The sequence below is a fragment of the Hippocampus guttulatus genome, chromosome 9, assembly GCF_054856545.1.
Source record: "Hippocampus guttulatus isolate MCC_2025c chromosome 9, RoL_Hgut_1.0, whole genome shotgun sequence".
NCBI classification, from domain to species: Eukaryota; Metazoa; Chordata; class Actinopteri; order Syngnathiformes; family Syngnathidae; genus Hippocampus; species Hippocampus guttulatus.
This window is the reverse complement of record NC_141269.1, coordinates 12,112,729-12,127,786: the sequence shown is the minus strand read 5'-3', so window position 1 is coordinate 12,127,786 and position 15,058 is coordinate 12,112,729. Positions and strand designations below refer to the sequence as shown.

General features: G+C 41.1%; 1 protein-coding gene across 1 annotated transcript; it reads left to right on the top strand.

The window, feature by feature from the left end:
- The first annotated feature begins 857 nt into the window (after nt 1-857).
- LOC147200348 (voltage-dependent calcium channel gamma-4 subunit-like) lies at nt 858-8,337 on the top strand. The gene is made up of 4 exons (XM_086120041.1): nt 858-1,346; nt 5,982-6,065; nt 6,917-7,057; nt 7,484-8,337. Exons 1-4 carry the CDS (start codon nt 1,124-1,126, stop codon nt 7,999-8,001), a joined length of 966 nt encoding a protein of 321 aa, XP_085976167.1. The 5' UTR covers nt 858-1,123; the 3' UTR covers nt 8,002-8,337.
- The last annotated feature ends 6,721 nt before the right edge of the window (nt 8,338-15,058 follow it).

The window sequence follows — 15,058 nt, the reverse complement described above, 5'->3', positions numbered from 1 at the left end:
CTTACCTCACTCCTTTCCTTCCCTCTTGATCAAATATGTCAGTCCACCAGTCGACTAAAAGACACAATTTTTCCATCTTTGAAAAGGTGCAGGGAGGGATTCACACCCTGGAGTGACCGGATGGAGTCCCCTGTTGCGACAGTTGCTTTTCAGACTGTAATCCTGCAGGATATCTTTGCCTTCATTTTATCAGCAAGCAAAAGAAAAAAAAAAAAACATGAAACAGAAAAAGGCACAAGCAAGCCAGCTAAAGCGAGTCAGCCCGACACGTAGTCCATTAAAAAAGACAAAAAATCACGTGTCAGATATGAAATTGAGTCTTACTTTTTATTTTTGAAAGAAAATTTTCACCCAGCTTAAAGCAGCAGGGTCTCAGTCATGAATCCAATTTTCTCTTTAAATGTCATTTTTCTTCCCTTTTGTCATTTTTTTTTAAAATCAGTCACGTATACACGTTGAAAATGTTGCAGGGCAGGGGTCACCAATTTTTTGGAGAGCGAGAGCTACTTCATGTGTCCTGATTGTGTGAAGGCCTACCAAAGTGATACACGTCTGAAATAACATTTGTACAAATTACAATTAATAGTATTAGAATGTGTTATTTTTAATACTTTATGATTTTAATTTTCAGGCTGTGATCATCTGAAAGATGTCTCACAATGCTGCCAGTGTTTGCATTTTGAAATCATAATTTCTACGAGCAAATCGCAATCCAAGCACTGGCGGGCAATTGGTGTGGTCCTCAGTTGGCGACCCCTGTTGTAGGGAGAGTTTTTTTTTCTCTTCTGCTCAGCTCTTCTCTTATTGGCTGCATGTCACTGACGTCTAGGCGGGTCTGGATTCTGTGTCTTGCACTTCCAAACAAGGCAGCTGTGGTCTTCTGAGAGTTTTTTTTTTTTTTGATGGGTTCCTCCAGTGTTCCACCTGGATAAGCCACCAGTAAGGTCCAGCCAAATCCAAATTTGAAGGAAGGATGGTCGTACTCAGCCTACCCTTTGTCATCTTTTACTGAAGTTTGGATGGACAAGGAGCACAAAGTTGACACCTGATTCGATGGGAGACCAAGTGGTGACGATGATGGCGGACTTTTGTTGAACGCTATTTACACGCATGATGCGCGGCCATGGCGTGGTGTGACCGCGGGCTCCAGACTCTCTTGGCCGTCGCGGGCGCCTTCGCCGCATTCAGCCTCATGAGCATCGCCATCGGCACTGACTACTGGCTCTACTCTCGGGCGTACATCTGCAACGCCACTAACGCCAGCGCGGACGAAAGCCACGCGCAGAGCAAGAAAGTCAAAGGCGACCTGACGCACTCTGGACTGTGGAGGATCTGCTGTATAGAAGGTAAAAAAAAAACCACCAACAACTTTTTGTGCACGGAGCGATGAGATTGTGTGCGACATGGGAGGGATGTGCGTGCACTGGAGGCAACGTCTTGCTTGTTGCGCACAAAGCACCCTTGCTACAGTCCGTTCAACGAGTATTCAACTAGTATCTGGTCTTAAAGATGCGATGTCGTTACTTGTCAACTCCCTCCATGTAAAGTATTTGCTTTAGGTTGAATCGGAGTTCAATCAAATACAGTAAAGCGTTAGGCGACAAGCCAGCCACGTCATTTTGGGGATGCTAGAGATGCCAAAATTAAGCCATACGCCGAAAAAAGTTAAAAGGTGAGTAATTTGGTGTCGTTATTTTCGTCCTCGTCATTATGACAGCTGTGACTAATATTTTGTTGACCTCAGTTAGTTGCATGAGAACCAAAACTATCATCAGAATTACCGTTCTATACACCACACTAATGAGCATGTTAAATTAATGCCTCTCAGGCTGTCAGTCAAAAGTGAATATTATCATTGGAAAAAGGTAGATGTGCAACAGTGCTTTAATTGGACTTGCAAATGTGGCCAGAATATTGGTCAGTTCATCCTATATAATGATACTGAATAATATAATGATCAAATCTCACATTATATTTATCTTTTTTTTTTTAAGTCACTCTGATGGATAAAAATGGACATCGGTAAATATGGTGTCTTGGCTGGTCCGCTAATATTATAAGCCAATTATGTGGGTGAGCAGAAGCTACCATGGTGACATCATATGATAATCTTACGGCTTTCAGATCCAAAGCAAATTTCAGATCCAAGTAAACTTCCTTACAACTGCTGTTATTGATCATGTTTCATAACTAAAAAAAAAAAAATGTTTTTCAAATACATGACAAAATGAGAGACACCATTTGGTAATTGCATGCAGTTGCATTGTATTTGGCTTCCACTCTTACTGGAATTGGATGAAAAATGTAGACCCATCTTCAAATTCAAAGAGGCATTTCCTCTCTCATGCTTCCTAGCGCTGAGCGGAATTTAAGTGACAGCACTTCGGAGAGCACGCCACACTTAAAGCATCTGTCTGACTTAATTTTTATTTATTTTTTTTGCTGTATGTTTACTAGCTCCCATCTTTGAAGAGGTGTCTCATATACACACAAACACACGCTGATCACAGCTACAGAGAAATGAAAACAGAAACTTCGATGCTACTGAGTGGATGCGGTTACCTCAAACAACCGTGCAATCATGATAAACTTCGTTTTGATGAATCCACACTAGCAGAACCTACCACGAATATTTGTGCTTCATTTGTTGTCTTATACAAAGGGATTGACAGTGGCTAGAATTTGCCCATATCATGTACCACATCTTTTATTTTATTCATTTCTTTTTAATCTAAGACAGGTGGGTAAAGAAAGGATGCTTTGTACTGTTACAGTTAATTGTATTGAGTTGGGGCGAATGAAGTAAATAAATAAAGCCCGAGTCTGAGGGCACCCTGGCTACTCATGTCGAAGCAATAAGACTTGCCCCCATGTGGAAAACACATCTTTATGAAGGAGGAGGATGTTCATGATGTGAGGGCGCAGAGTGTTGCAACTGCAAACATTTATTGAGACTGGGTTGAAAGCAGAAGCCTTTTTTTGCCTACCAGGAGCGATAATAACCTCCATATATTTTGGTCCGAACACTTTTCACGGAACATATTTCCACTTTGCATCAGTCCATCTTAGATGAGTTTAAGCCCAGAGAAGCCGGCGGCGCATCTGGGTGCTGTTGATAAATAGCTTCTGCTTTGCGTAGTCGAGTTTGAAGTTGCACTTATGGAGTTAGCACTAAACTGTATTCACTGACAGTGGTTTTACAAAGTGTTCCCGAGTCCATGTGGTGATGATGTCCTTGACACATTGATGTCAGTTTTTGATGCCTTAGGGATCAAAGTCCATGGGCATTCAATGTTGATTTCTGGCCTGGCCGCTTACATGCAGTGATTTCTCCAGATGCTCAGAACCTTTTGATGATATTATGGACCATAGATGATGAAATCCCGAATTTTTTTGCAATTGTACGTTGAGGAAAACTGTCCTGAAACCTTTCGACCATTTTCTCACGCAGTTGGTCACACAGAGGTGAGCCTCACCCCATCTTTGCTCGTGAATGACTGAGCAATTCAAGGAAGCTCCGTTTATTCCCAATCATGGCGCCCAACTGTTCACCTGTGGGATGTTCCAAACAGGTGTTTGCTGAGCATTCCTCAACTTTCTCTGTGTTTTTTTTTTTTTTGCTACCTGTCAAAGCTTTTTTTGGAATGTGTAGCAGCCCTAAAATTCGAAGTTCATGAGTATATGCTAAAAACAATCATGTTTATCAGTTTGAATATCTTGTATTTGTAGTGTATTAAGTTAAATATCGGTTGAACACGATTTGCAAATCATTGTATTCTCTTTTTATGAATGGTTAACACAATGTCCCAACTTCATCGGAATTTTGTTTGGTTATGGGAGGAAAACTCCATTTTCTGCTTGCTAACAATTATTCAATGGATTTTCTATCACATGAGGAACAGAATTTGGACCCAGGAGGAGGCGGTACAGGGAAGTCACAAAAATACAAAGTAATAACTGAGAACAGGGCTTAATGCAGAAGGCATGGAAGAAAGCTTGACATTCTGACGTGTCACTGAGGCAACGTGATCTTAAATACTCAGCGACATCAGGCCATGCCAAATCCTCTTTGACAAAATAAAGGTGACAACAAAAGGGACCATAGCGACTGACAACATCAAGGACCAAACGCAAAACATGGTCCCAGCCAGTCACGACATTTTCATTGCTAATTTCTTGTGTATTGTTTATAATTACAGTGTGCAAGTGTACCTAATGAGGTGCCCACACAGATAGTCTTCATTGTGGATACTTGCCTCTTTTGCGGCAAGGCAAGTTGTGGCTGTGGTCATGGTGTCTGCAGGAACTTAATATAAGCCAGTGTAATATGTGTGTGTGTGTGTGTGTGCGTGTGCGTGTGCGTGTGTGTGTGTGTGTGCGTGCGTGCGTGCGTGCATGCACGCAACCCATTAGTTAAGATGTCAAAGAAATCCTGTGAGAGGTTGAGCAAGAAATGTGATTCCGGTTTGCCATGGAGAGCTTGTTGCCACGGTGACGTTATGCTGACTAATAAAAGATGGGCTTGCCTCAAGGGAGACAAACCCCGAGATCCTCCTCCTTACCCTTTTCTTCCACCATCCCGATGTTATTATTAACTCTGTGTTTTCCATTGTGTCGCATCCATCTCGATTTCTTTCTTTCTTTCCCTGTTTTATTGTGACTATCGCTGGGCATTTTTTGCCGTTTGCTGGACCCTTTCGGAGGGCTCAGGTGGGAGAAAGATCCAATTATCCGAAAAAAAAAAGGTCCTATAAATGTGCATGTACTCATCTATCCAAGTATATTTTAAATCTAACACAGCGACATCTGTCCAACGCGGCTGTTTGGTAAACAAAAGAATGAATAGAACAATATTTTGAAGTGATACTGATGAGCATGTCTTCCAAAGATGGAGAATTGATGCTGAAAGTCAATGTGAACATTTAGCATTTGGGAAATATATTCAGACAAAATAAGACGTTAAAAGTGTGGAGCCGATGTCACACCTTGAGTTTTGAGGAGTTTGGCAGCTGTTCAACAGAAGCCAGTAATATGAGGTCCCACCAATATGATGTCAGCGAGAGAGCAGAAATATAGTTTGATCAAATAAACTGTTTTGGTATTTTCATAAATATACAGAAAACATTAGTGAGACACAACATACAACTAAAGTGGGTGACAGCAGAATCCTTTCCATAGTGGAGGGGAAAACCCCCCATAAAGATTAGTAAAAAAAAATACTTACCACTCGCCTAAACCTACAAATCTGAATGCAAATACAAAGAGTTTACTACATGGTGCAAACAACTGGTTCAAAGTAACTAAAGTCAAATTTCTCCAGAAAAGTCCCCGCTTGGTCTGGAATCATGTTCTTTGAAACCAAGATCAACTTGTCAGATGGGAAAAGACAATTCTAGAGTCGGAACGCAACTGCTCCCGATCCAAAGCATATCACATCGTTGCGTCAAACATGGTGTGAGCAGCAATTTGGCATGAGGTTGTGTAGCTGACAATAGAAGATGCTTATTGGTTTCGTATTGAAGAAGTGACACAGGTAGCCCGATGAACTGTGAGGTGCTCACAAGAACTATTAGGACAGCGTTTTACAGTGTAGGTAGATAATGACCCGCAACTTCTTAGAAAGCCAGTAAGGAAGAAAAATAAGAGTCAACCCATGTGTCGATAGCCATCATTGAGGTGATGCAAAAAAGCAGAATTATGGGTCATCTGTGCGACATCGAACTGAAAGTCAAGTATTCAATATTCATAATGCTTCCATATTCTGCTAAAAGTGGAGAAAAGTTGTTTTTTGTGTGTGCAAAGGCTTTGAAGAGAAGGCGCCTGAGAGCTCCACAACTTTCGGGAACGCAGATCCTGAGTTGGCCGTCCTTAAATTGTGGGCAGATGTGGGAGAGGTTAAACAGAGAAAAAGAGAATTTCTTGATTGCGTTCCATTTTACAATCGACACAATATTTTCACGGTTTGTCATTGCCTCATGCAGGTATCCGCAAAGGAAGCTGTTTTCGGATCAATCACTTCCCGCAGGATAATGACTACGACACAGACAGCTCAGAGTACATCCTACGTGAGTGTTTTGGACGTCATCTTCACATACTTCAATTCTTCGTCCTCTCGCCTTTGTCAAGTGCTGCCGATGGCTTCGTCGCAAGGGTGCTTCATGAGTCATGACGTTGCCATCCGGCCCCCTTTAAATCTGGGTGTCATGACACTAATTGGCTCAAAAGAGATGACAACGGCTGTGCTCGTGACTAATTGGCCTTCCTCAAATCACGTCACCGATGTGACACCCGATTAAATGTAAATATGGTTAAAAAAAAAAAGGCACCCAGACAAAAGCTGGTGATCCACATCATTTTTCAGCTTACATCTGGTTTGCAGCCGAATGCTCCCAAGCAAGATTTTCCTATCATGTTGATTCATGTAAAGTTAATCATATCGAAACGGTACCGAAAAAAAATATATAAATTACTTCTAGTACTGCATCTCCTTTGGCTACAGTACATTGCTTCATGGTTGAGACACGGATTGCCTTATTGAATTTCTCTTTATGCATACGTTTGTTTAAATGTTCTTGGAATTATTTTTAGTATTGACAGTCACTAATGTTTGGATGTAAACGTGTCCCATATAATAAAAGGAAATTGGTAAAATCATTGTAATACTATGATACTAATGACATACCAGATATATTGATGGAATGAATTTTCTTTAGTTATCCCCCAAAGAATCCTGTCTAACCACCTTGAGTCAACATTGACAATCATCGAAATGACTCGAAACAAATGATTAATTCTGCAACTTATGTTGTCCCCACCGAATTTAAATGGTATTTACTATGAGTCACTCACATGGCACTCTCAATTAGGGGCGTTCCTTTTATTTATTTATTTTTTCCTCACCATGTCACGTGGGCAGGTATTGTGCGAGCCTCCAGCCTCTTCCCCATCCTCAGCACCATCCTGTTGATGCTGGGCGGCCTGTGCGTTGGCGTCGGACGCATCTACAGCAGGAGGAACAACATCCTGCTCAGTGCTGGTATTCTCTTTGTGGCTGCAGGTAATGCCACACACGAGGAAACCTTCAGTTACCTCTTTATTCGGTACAGTTTTTACATCGGATGTCTTTCATGACATGACCCAACCATCCCCTCAGCAGGGCTGCACTGACCAAAAAAAACAAAATAAAAATTTGACCAATTTTGCATGACTCCTGGCTACCATGTAGCTTTGCTGCTGATGTTGCTTGGATTCTATATTGTAAATGGATTAACGGTGGGCCAGTCTCTGGAGTTAAAATAGAAAAAAATAATAATTAAATAGCACAGCATCGGACGGAATACGCCGGCCCACTGGACATCTGCCCTGTAAATCAGATGACCAATCCACCCCTGCACCTCAGTCAAGCAAGGTTATGTACTTTTAGTCATGTCCCGATCCAGATTGTGGCACGGTTTTGTAATTCGTTGTTCGTCTGTCTCTCCAGGCCTGAGCAATATCATCGGCATCATTGTTTACATCTCCAGCAACGCCGGTGATCCCAGCGACAAGAAAGATGAGGACAAGAAAAACCAGTACAACTACGGCTGGTCCTTCTATTTTGGAGCCCTCTCCTTCATAGTGGCAGAATCAGTGGGGGTCCTCGCCGTCAACATATACATCGAGAAAAACAAAGAGACACGCGGCCAAGTCAGGCGCGACTTCATCAAATCTACCGCCTGCTCTTCGCCGTATGCGCGTATCCCGAGCTATCGCCGCAGACGGAGGCGCTCGCGTTCCAGCTCCAGGTCGTCCGAGCCCTCCCCGGGAGGGCTAAAGCGGGGGGGAGGTTTTGGCGGGGAGATGAGCTTGCAGGTGGGAGACATATCCCTCTATACCTTCCGCAGGGACCCTTTGAAAGGGGCGAGACAATACAGTCCCGAGAGTGACTCTGGCTTCTTACAGGTCCACAACATCCAGAAAGATGTGAAAGATGGCGGCAACAGGAGGACCACACCTGTATGAGTGCTCTTGTTGGACTTTACAATAGGCTTGATAGGGACACACTAGGCATTACGTTGTTACATACTCTGTGTGTATATTTGAAGTGAAGCGAAAAAGTATATACGTCCTCTTCCCAAATATTTTTTTGACACAGTTTTCCCAGTTCCAAAAATAACCCCTGATAAATGAAATCCGCGAAGGAGTCATCTTTATTTTTTACAAAATATGACATACACAATACAAAACTATATTGAATGAAATCGAAGATTTCGGTGGACTAACGGTAAAACAAAGACATGCCTCATTTGTCATTTGTGCCTTACTTCAGGATGAAAATTCACATTGTCCACAATCATTGTCAGAGGTGAGCATGTTCATCCAATCATCCCGTGACAGTCAACTGGAAATCTGGGCTGACATGGGCTTGACTGACACAGTGTATGCTCAGCTTTAGGTAAAAAGAATCTAGATAGCTCACAGCTCGACAGTAAATTCTTTTAACTGTCTTATGACATCCATCCATTTTCTAATCCGCTTATCCTCATGAGGGTTGCGGGCATGCTAGAGCCTATCCCAGCTGTTTTCGGGCAATAGGAGAGGGGTGCATCCTGAACTGGTTGAAAGCCAATCACAGGGCAGTTTTGTGACAATTAAAATATATATATATATATATATATATATATATCAGTGCCATTTTCGAGTAGGAGATGGTGAAAACACTGTTAATAGATGTTATAGTTGCTTGATAAAGCATGTTTCACCCGAAGCAAATGTATCTCCAAAAGTGTTTACTTAAGCCCATGATTTGTGCGTTGCTTACTTTAACACAGCTGGTGCTATGCCCTTCTCCTCTTACAATAACTTACATGTACAAAAGCCTACTGAATTCTTATTAGCGTTGGCTTTCTGCTTATTATGGGATCACAAAGTGTCAAATGTGCTAAACAGCTCTGAAACACTGCCACACACGTGCAACGTGCTTTTTGTAAATATCGATGTATCTTTCTAATTATGAATGAGAAAATGTCAGAATATGCCAGGGTGCATCCAAAGCATGTGTTAATTTATCTCAGCATAAATATGTATTGTTTGCTCAGGGACGGTATTAAGGACAAATTACAATTCATTGAAGTCCTAGAAAAAGCAAGGATCTTCTACTTTGTTTACATTCATGCTTTTCACTGGACATCTACAATGTACACCCTAAGTGAATTTTAGTGTGCAAGACTATTTCCTCAGCTCAAAAAAAAAAAATCCACATTCCTATTTCATTGCTGAATGCGCAGCCAACAAGAAAGTGCCACACCTCAGATAAATGCCTCCCTTTTCTCCCTCACGAAAAATCACATTGGTGGTTTTAATTACATTTGCTATCACTGAGATAAATGTACACAGCACTTGCAGAAAATACATGGCTTCTGTAAAACTGAAATTTATGGTGTTGAGCAAACACAGTTCAGAGAAGGACATTACTGTTTCATTAGCGCTGTTTGTTTGTAGCACTAACGGTCTCATCCCACAGACGGCGGACGTGACTTCTTCTTCATGACCTGTTTTGATAGTCAGCAATAGTTTAAAAGAGTGCTACTGACATCTACAGGACACAAGTGGAACAGCAAACACTGTTCCTTCGTCGACCGAGTTTTACAGGTACATGAGTGGAAAATAAAAGGAATAATATATTTAACGTAACAAATGTTTTTGTTTTTTTGGTGTAAAATAATATTAATTACAAAGCTTATAATTTTAAAATTGAATCCCGCTACTTATATATATATTCTATTTCATATTCAATTATATATTATTTGAATGGTCAATTCTCACTGTGGGGGGGGGGGGGGGGATAAATAGATATTCTCATCATAATTTAAAATGCATTTTGAAAAAAAAGAGGCTATGCAGTTAAGTACATGAATGATTGCAGCCACAATATGAACGAAATGCTGTATGTTGTATGATTGCTGTTGTTACCTAAACTGGACTGTTATCAAGAGGTATTATTTACCAGTTATTTACTCTTTGTTATGAACAAGCTGTCTTTGACCTCAGACAAAAAAAAACCCAAACAAACAAAAAAACATATTTTTGGCCAACCCAAGATTTCTGTTTTAATTGTATGTTTCGCTGTAATGGTGTCACTGTTGCATGTTGGTTGTTTTGTTTGCACACTTGCAGACATTGTTGGTCAATATCAGTACAGTTTGTAATACAGTAAGTTTAATACAGTGATGTCATTGCATTTTTTAAGAGCCATGTTTGTATTGACTCTATAGTTAAATTGTGGTTTAGTCAACATGTGGGAGATTCATTTTGGCATGTGCTATAGTTGAGATGCTATATCTGGTTAATGATGCAGGATTGCTATGCTGAGACGCTTGATGGCAGACAGTCGACCAACAAGAGGTGTTAAAGTGAAAATGCACGAGTGGACTTAATGCTTGACCGAGCTAACAGGCTGCTGAACGCTTCCTTGCCATGAGCTCGAGCACAGCAAGTGTTGTGTGTGCGCATACGGCTATCTAGAAGATCACACGCTTCATTTTTGTTATTGGACACACTTGATTTGGCTTTATGGATTGAATAATTTGCCCAGTTTGTGATCAGTTCAACTCTGCCTCATCGACAAGTGTCATTGGTGAGTCTGCAAATTCTCAGCTCTCAAGTCACTGAGCCTTGATTTAGAATGGACTTATTTTGAGTCCGCGTGCGTGCGTGCATGTAACTTCCTCATGCCAAACGGGTCTTATGACCTTGTTTCCCCAGTGCTGAATTTGGGTGTCTTCTCCCTTCTGTCCATCAGTCAAAGCTGTTTAGTTTACATCCATGGATCTGCTTTGACATTTTTCACCACAATGAAGCTTGTGCCCTAACCCTTTTTGCCGTGCCCAGTGAAATGAAGTTCCTCCTGCAGTAATTGACAAGAGATTGGCAGGGGTCACCTCTACGTGCACTCACATAGCCGCCATGCTTGTTAGCATTCGGTCGAGGTGCAAGAATGACACATGGGCTGTAGCCTGATGGGCTGATGTGACAAATAGAAGATGACACCACAGTTCATACCTCACCTTCATGATACTGAAACAGTGTCGCCCAATGACACACACTCAACAAATCATTTACAGCCGGTGGGTGTGTATTTTTGCAGTAGTGCCCTCGTTGATGTGAAACGTCACGAAATTTGCTGCAAATGCATTTAAGCTTTTTTTTTGTTTGTTTGTTTTTGTTTTGAAAAAGCAGCATTACCGGTACATTTTTTCCCCGCTCAATTTCACCCGAGAGTGAGAGAGAGAGAGAGAGAGAGACAAACTAAAGGCGCACTCGCACTGGACCAGTTATTTCACATCAGGCTTGGACGCTGCTACCCTGCTATGCCTTGCCCTGCTGTGACTCATACTATTAAGTTTCGTCACTTCATAACACAGCACTGCATGACTACAGCTTTCCTGACTTTGTGGATTAGTTTGAGTATTTGAGTTTATTTTTACTGTGCCGGATGGCGGTTATTATTGAGAGTCTATGACATGTCATGTTTGAGGCTATGGATACACTCATGCAACCGTCACATGCGCCAAGCACACTACAGAGTCTTCACATTCGTCAGACAAACTAAATCCTAACCCTTGCACCTAAAGTGCAAGGTTCCCTCCTCATGTAAAATCCCCATGGAGGAAATCACTTGCCAGTTCAAATGGATGAGAACTTCCTTCAGCTTTAATCCACAAAGAAGTTCAAGTTAGATGGAGCTTCACCCCTGGCAAGATTGCCTCTCCACAGGCACCCATTCTCCTCTTAAGTTCTTGAAAGTGTAAAATGGCTGACATTTCTCACGGCAGGGGTCTTTATTTCCTACTTCCTGTGGATATTGATGCCATCATGTGGATTCCAAAACCACAGGGGTGACATCTGTCACTGTGATGAGGCTCAGTTTAGCTGGGAGCAATCGGAGCTAGAGTATATGCTTTTCATTTGACTTATGAAACACACCGGATATTGACACTTAACCTAATTATTGTGTAAGGAGCAGAAATTTCCCTCAAGTCACATCCGGAAGTACTTGTAATATCACTTTGCATAAAAAACTACTTTGATATCTTGTACAGTGAAGATGGGCTAAGATAAAACATCACTACAGAAATTCACAAACAAATATTACAGAAACAGAAAAATACTGTTCCACACTCAAACGGAAAGGACCCAAAAGCATACCCAGAGCTGCCAACGTATCTAATTTCACTTCCTTAACAATTTGTCTGAATTTCCATATTTTCAACCTTTTGTCAAGAACATTACTGCGGGCCCCCGTTAACCCCCCCCCCCCCCCCCCCACGCACACACACACACGCACACACACAAAACTAAACATAAAATGTTGCAATGTCATGGTTGACAGTCAAGCCCCTACAAGCACACCTGAGCTGTTTAAAATCATTTTTCAGGATCTTTTATTCATGGTGGAAAATTCTTTCTGCATTGACATTACACTGTGCTCCAAATAATTGTACGTCAGATTTAAGTTGAACATTTTTTTGGTTCTCTGTGGAAGTTTTTGCTTGGTTTAGTTTGTTTGCCCATCTCTTTAGATGAATGAGATACAGTACATCTTAGACAGGTTTGGTAGTCCTTTTGATGAGATGAGATGAAGACAAAAATTATTAAGGAGGTTGTGCCACATGCTTGAACAAGTCACTCTTTTATGAATGGAGAAAAAGGAGGATGTCTCACTTCAATAAAATCATGCTGTTAAATAAGTTGTTCATGACTAATTTTGGCAAATTGTGATTGAGTTCAAACTGTTTTATTCATTAATAAATGGGCCTGCTTTGGAATGTCCATGTGGATGGAGTTTTGGTTATCACCCATGTCCCAGCAGATGCTTGTCATCAGCAAGGAGGTGGCAAAGAGATGCTTCAGAATAGAATAAATGGGGAGTGAAATGTTATGACACTAAGTTTCCTGGAGGTGTCCAAAGGATCTCTGCAGAGTTCTTTAAAACTAATAATTATAAATAGTTCAAATTAATTAGAAAAAATTTAAAATGTTGTCAAAAATAAATAACAATTTTGAAACAAAAAGCAAATTAAGTCGAGTAAATGTCATCATCAATTGTTCAATTTATAAAAAAAAATACACATCCATATATACACGCCCACATATACACACAGACACACACAATATATATAGCAAAGGTAATTAAAACCACCCATGTGATTTTATATATACTGTACATACATAGGATATTAGTGTGTTATATAGATGAATCTGACAGCCAGAAGAAACTTTTGGGAGGTCATTGATGAAAATGGAAAATAGAAGAGGGCCTAAAGATGAACCTTGTGGTACACCTTTTGACGTGCTAACCACTACCCACCTTGCTGCTGCTCTGGAAAAAAAATGTATGCGCACTGGTTTTAAACATAAGGAAGCATTGTGTGCATAAGGAAGTATTGTGTGCAGTTGACGGATGTGTGAGCTTGAACTCACAAAGAAGGAAGGTGTCATTGTAACTTTAAGATGATTTGAAGTAGAGCAAGGTGTAGCAAGTGGTGACTCAAAATGAAATTCAAAGGATCAGAGGGTGATCTATTTGTAGTCTTCTTCTGTGCCTTAAGCTATTTTCTTGGTCTCACCTGTCCATCCTGACATCAATGACCTTAACATGTGTCTAGCTGAGCAGAAGCAAGCATCGGGATTCCTGCACATTGCCATTATACCATGGCAAGTAACGACTGACTTGGCTTGTTAATTGGCAGCATTTCGGTGTGCTGCCAGGTTGGGTTGGCTGCAGGAAGGAAGATTAATGTCAATGTCAAAAGAATTGCATCAGTGAGGCCAATTCCGTCACTTTTGCTATCCACGTAAACCACTTAAACTTAAAAATAAAGAAACTGGCCTCACAGTTCAAATGTTTTTGAAGGGCAATGACGTATCAGCATGCACAATCTCTCCACTATTCTAGCCTCACCAAACATCATCAAAGATGTTCTGTATGAAGAACGCCCACGTGATATCACACAAGCTGCTTCAAGCCAAGCATCCCCATTCTTCTGCCGATTTGCATATTTTCATACATTTCTGGAAGAAAACAAAGCAACATTATCCTTTGAAAAACAACCACTACATTAACTGTCCACTGTTTGTAATATCAATTATAAAATAAAGAAAAATGTGACTTTAAGTTACAGCTGCAGTACGTGACGCAACATGTAAATAGAATCACCAGCCCCTAACATTTGGTCCAAGTTTCCATTTTGTGGCGCTTTAGCATTTGGTGCAAAGGGTATTTGTTTATTTCATAACCCCCAAGAGACAGAAGGGGTGTTCACATGGCAACTTTTACTCTGGTGTAGCACCGGAGCGTTCACACGTACAAAGTTATACCGGTGTCGCCCCTGAAAACAGCTTAAAACGGAGCAAATTTAACCCTGCTCAGGAGGTGGTTTAAAACTTTACTCCAGAGTAAATGCTAGTTTGCGGGGCAGCACCGATATAAAATGGGACGTGTGAACGCTACAAGAGTAGACTCGCTATGCATGAGAATAGTTGATTACATACGGGTAGAATGCGTTGCTTTTGTGCTCTGTTGTACTTCCGTCATCTTTCCTTTCTCCCTCTCATCCTTTTATGGTGTCTGATAGACCACAGCGCTGATTTGCCTGGAGAAGTATAAACCATGGTTTTTTGATATGTCACAAACAAGGCGGGGAAAAGGAAGTACACTTTATGCATGACCTGCTCAATGTCTCAATGTTTTATTTCCGTATTATTACGTATTGCACGGCCGCAGAAACTGCCGTGTGAACGCAAGTGGGGCTGCACCGGAGTTAACACGCTTTTCTTTAGTAAGCAGCTTTATACGTGTGAACGCTCCACAAAATTTACCCTGGTGTAAGATATATCACAACAAAATACATCGGCGCAGCACCGATGCAAAAGTGTCCCGTGTGAACACCCTTAGAGTGGCTTCATTTCTTATTTCCAAATGAATACTCTTCCACTTTTCGATATGAAAAAAAGAGCAGTCGCCATTTAATCCTTTGTGTTGATATGCAGACCACTTTTTACACCTTGGCAGGGGGTT

What these genes read in the sequence shown, in the direction of transcription:
- LOC147200348 (XM_086120041.1), top strand. Translation starts at nt 1,124, where the DNA reads ATGGCGTGGTGTGACCGCGGGCTCCAGACTCTCTTGGCCGTCGCGGGC. An exon ending in CAGCTCAGAGTACATCCTAC is followed by an intron (nt 6,066 to 6,916) that starts GTGAGTGTTTTG and finishes TCACGTGGGCAG; the next exon opens with GTATTGTGCGAGCCTCCAGC. An exon ending in TATTCTCTTTGTGGCTGCAG is followed by an intron (nt 7,058 to 7,483) that starts GTAATGCCACAC and finishes CTGTCTCTCCAG; the next exon opens with GCCTGAGCAATATCATCGGC.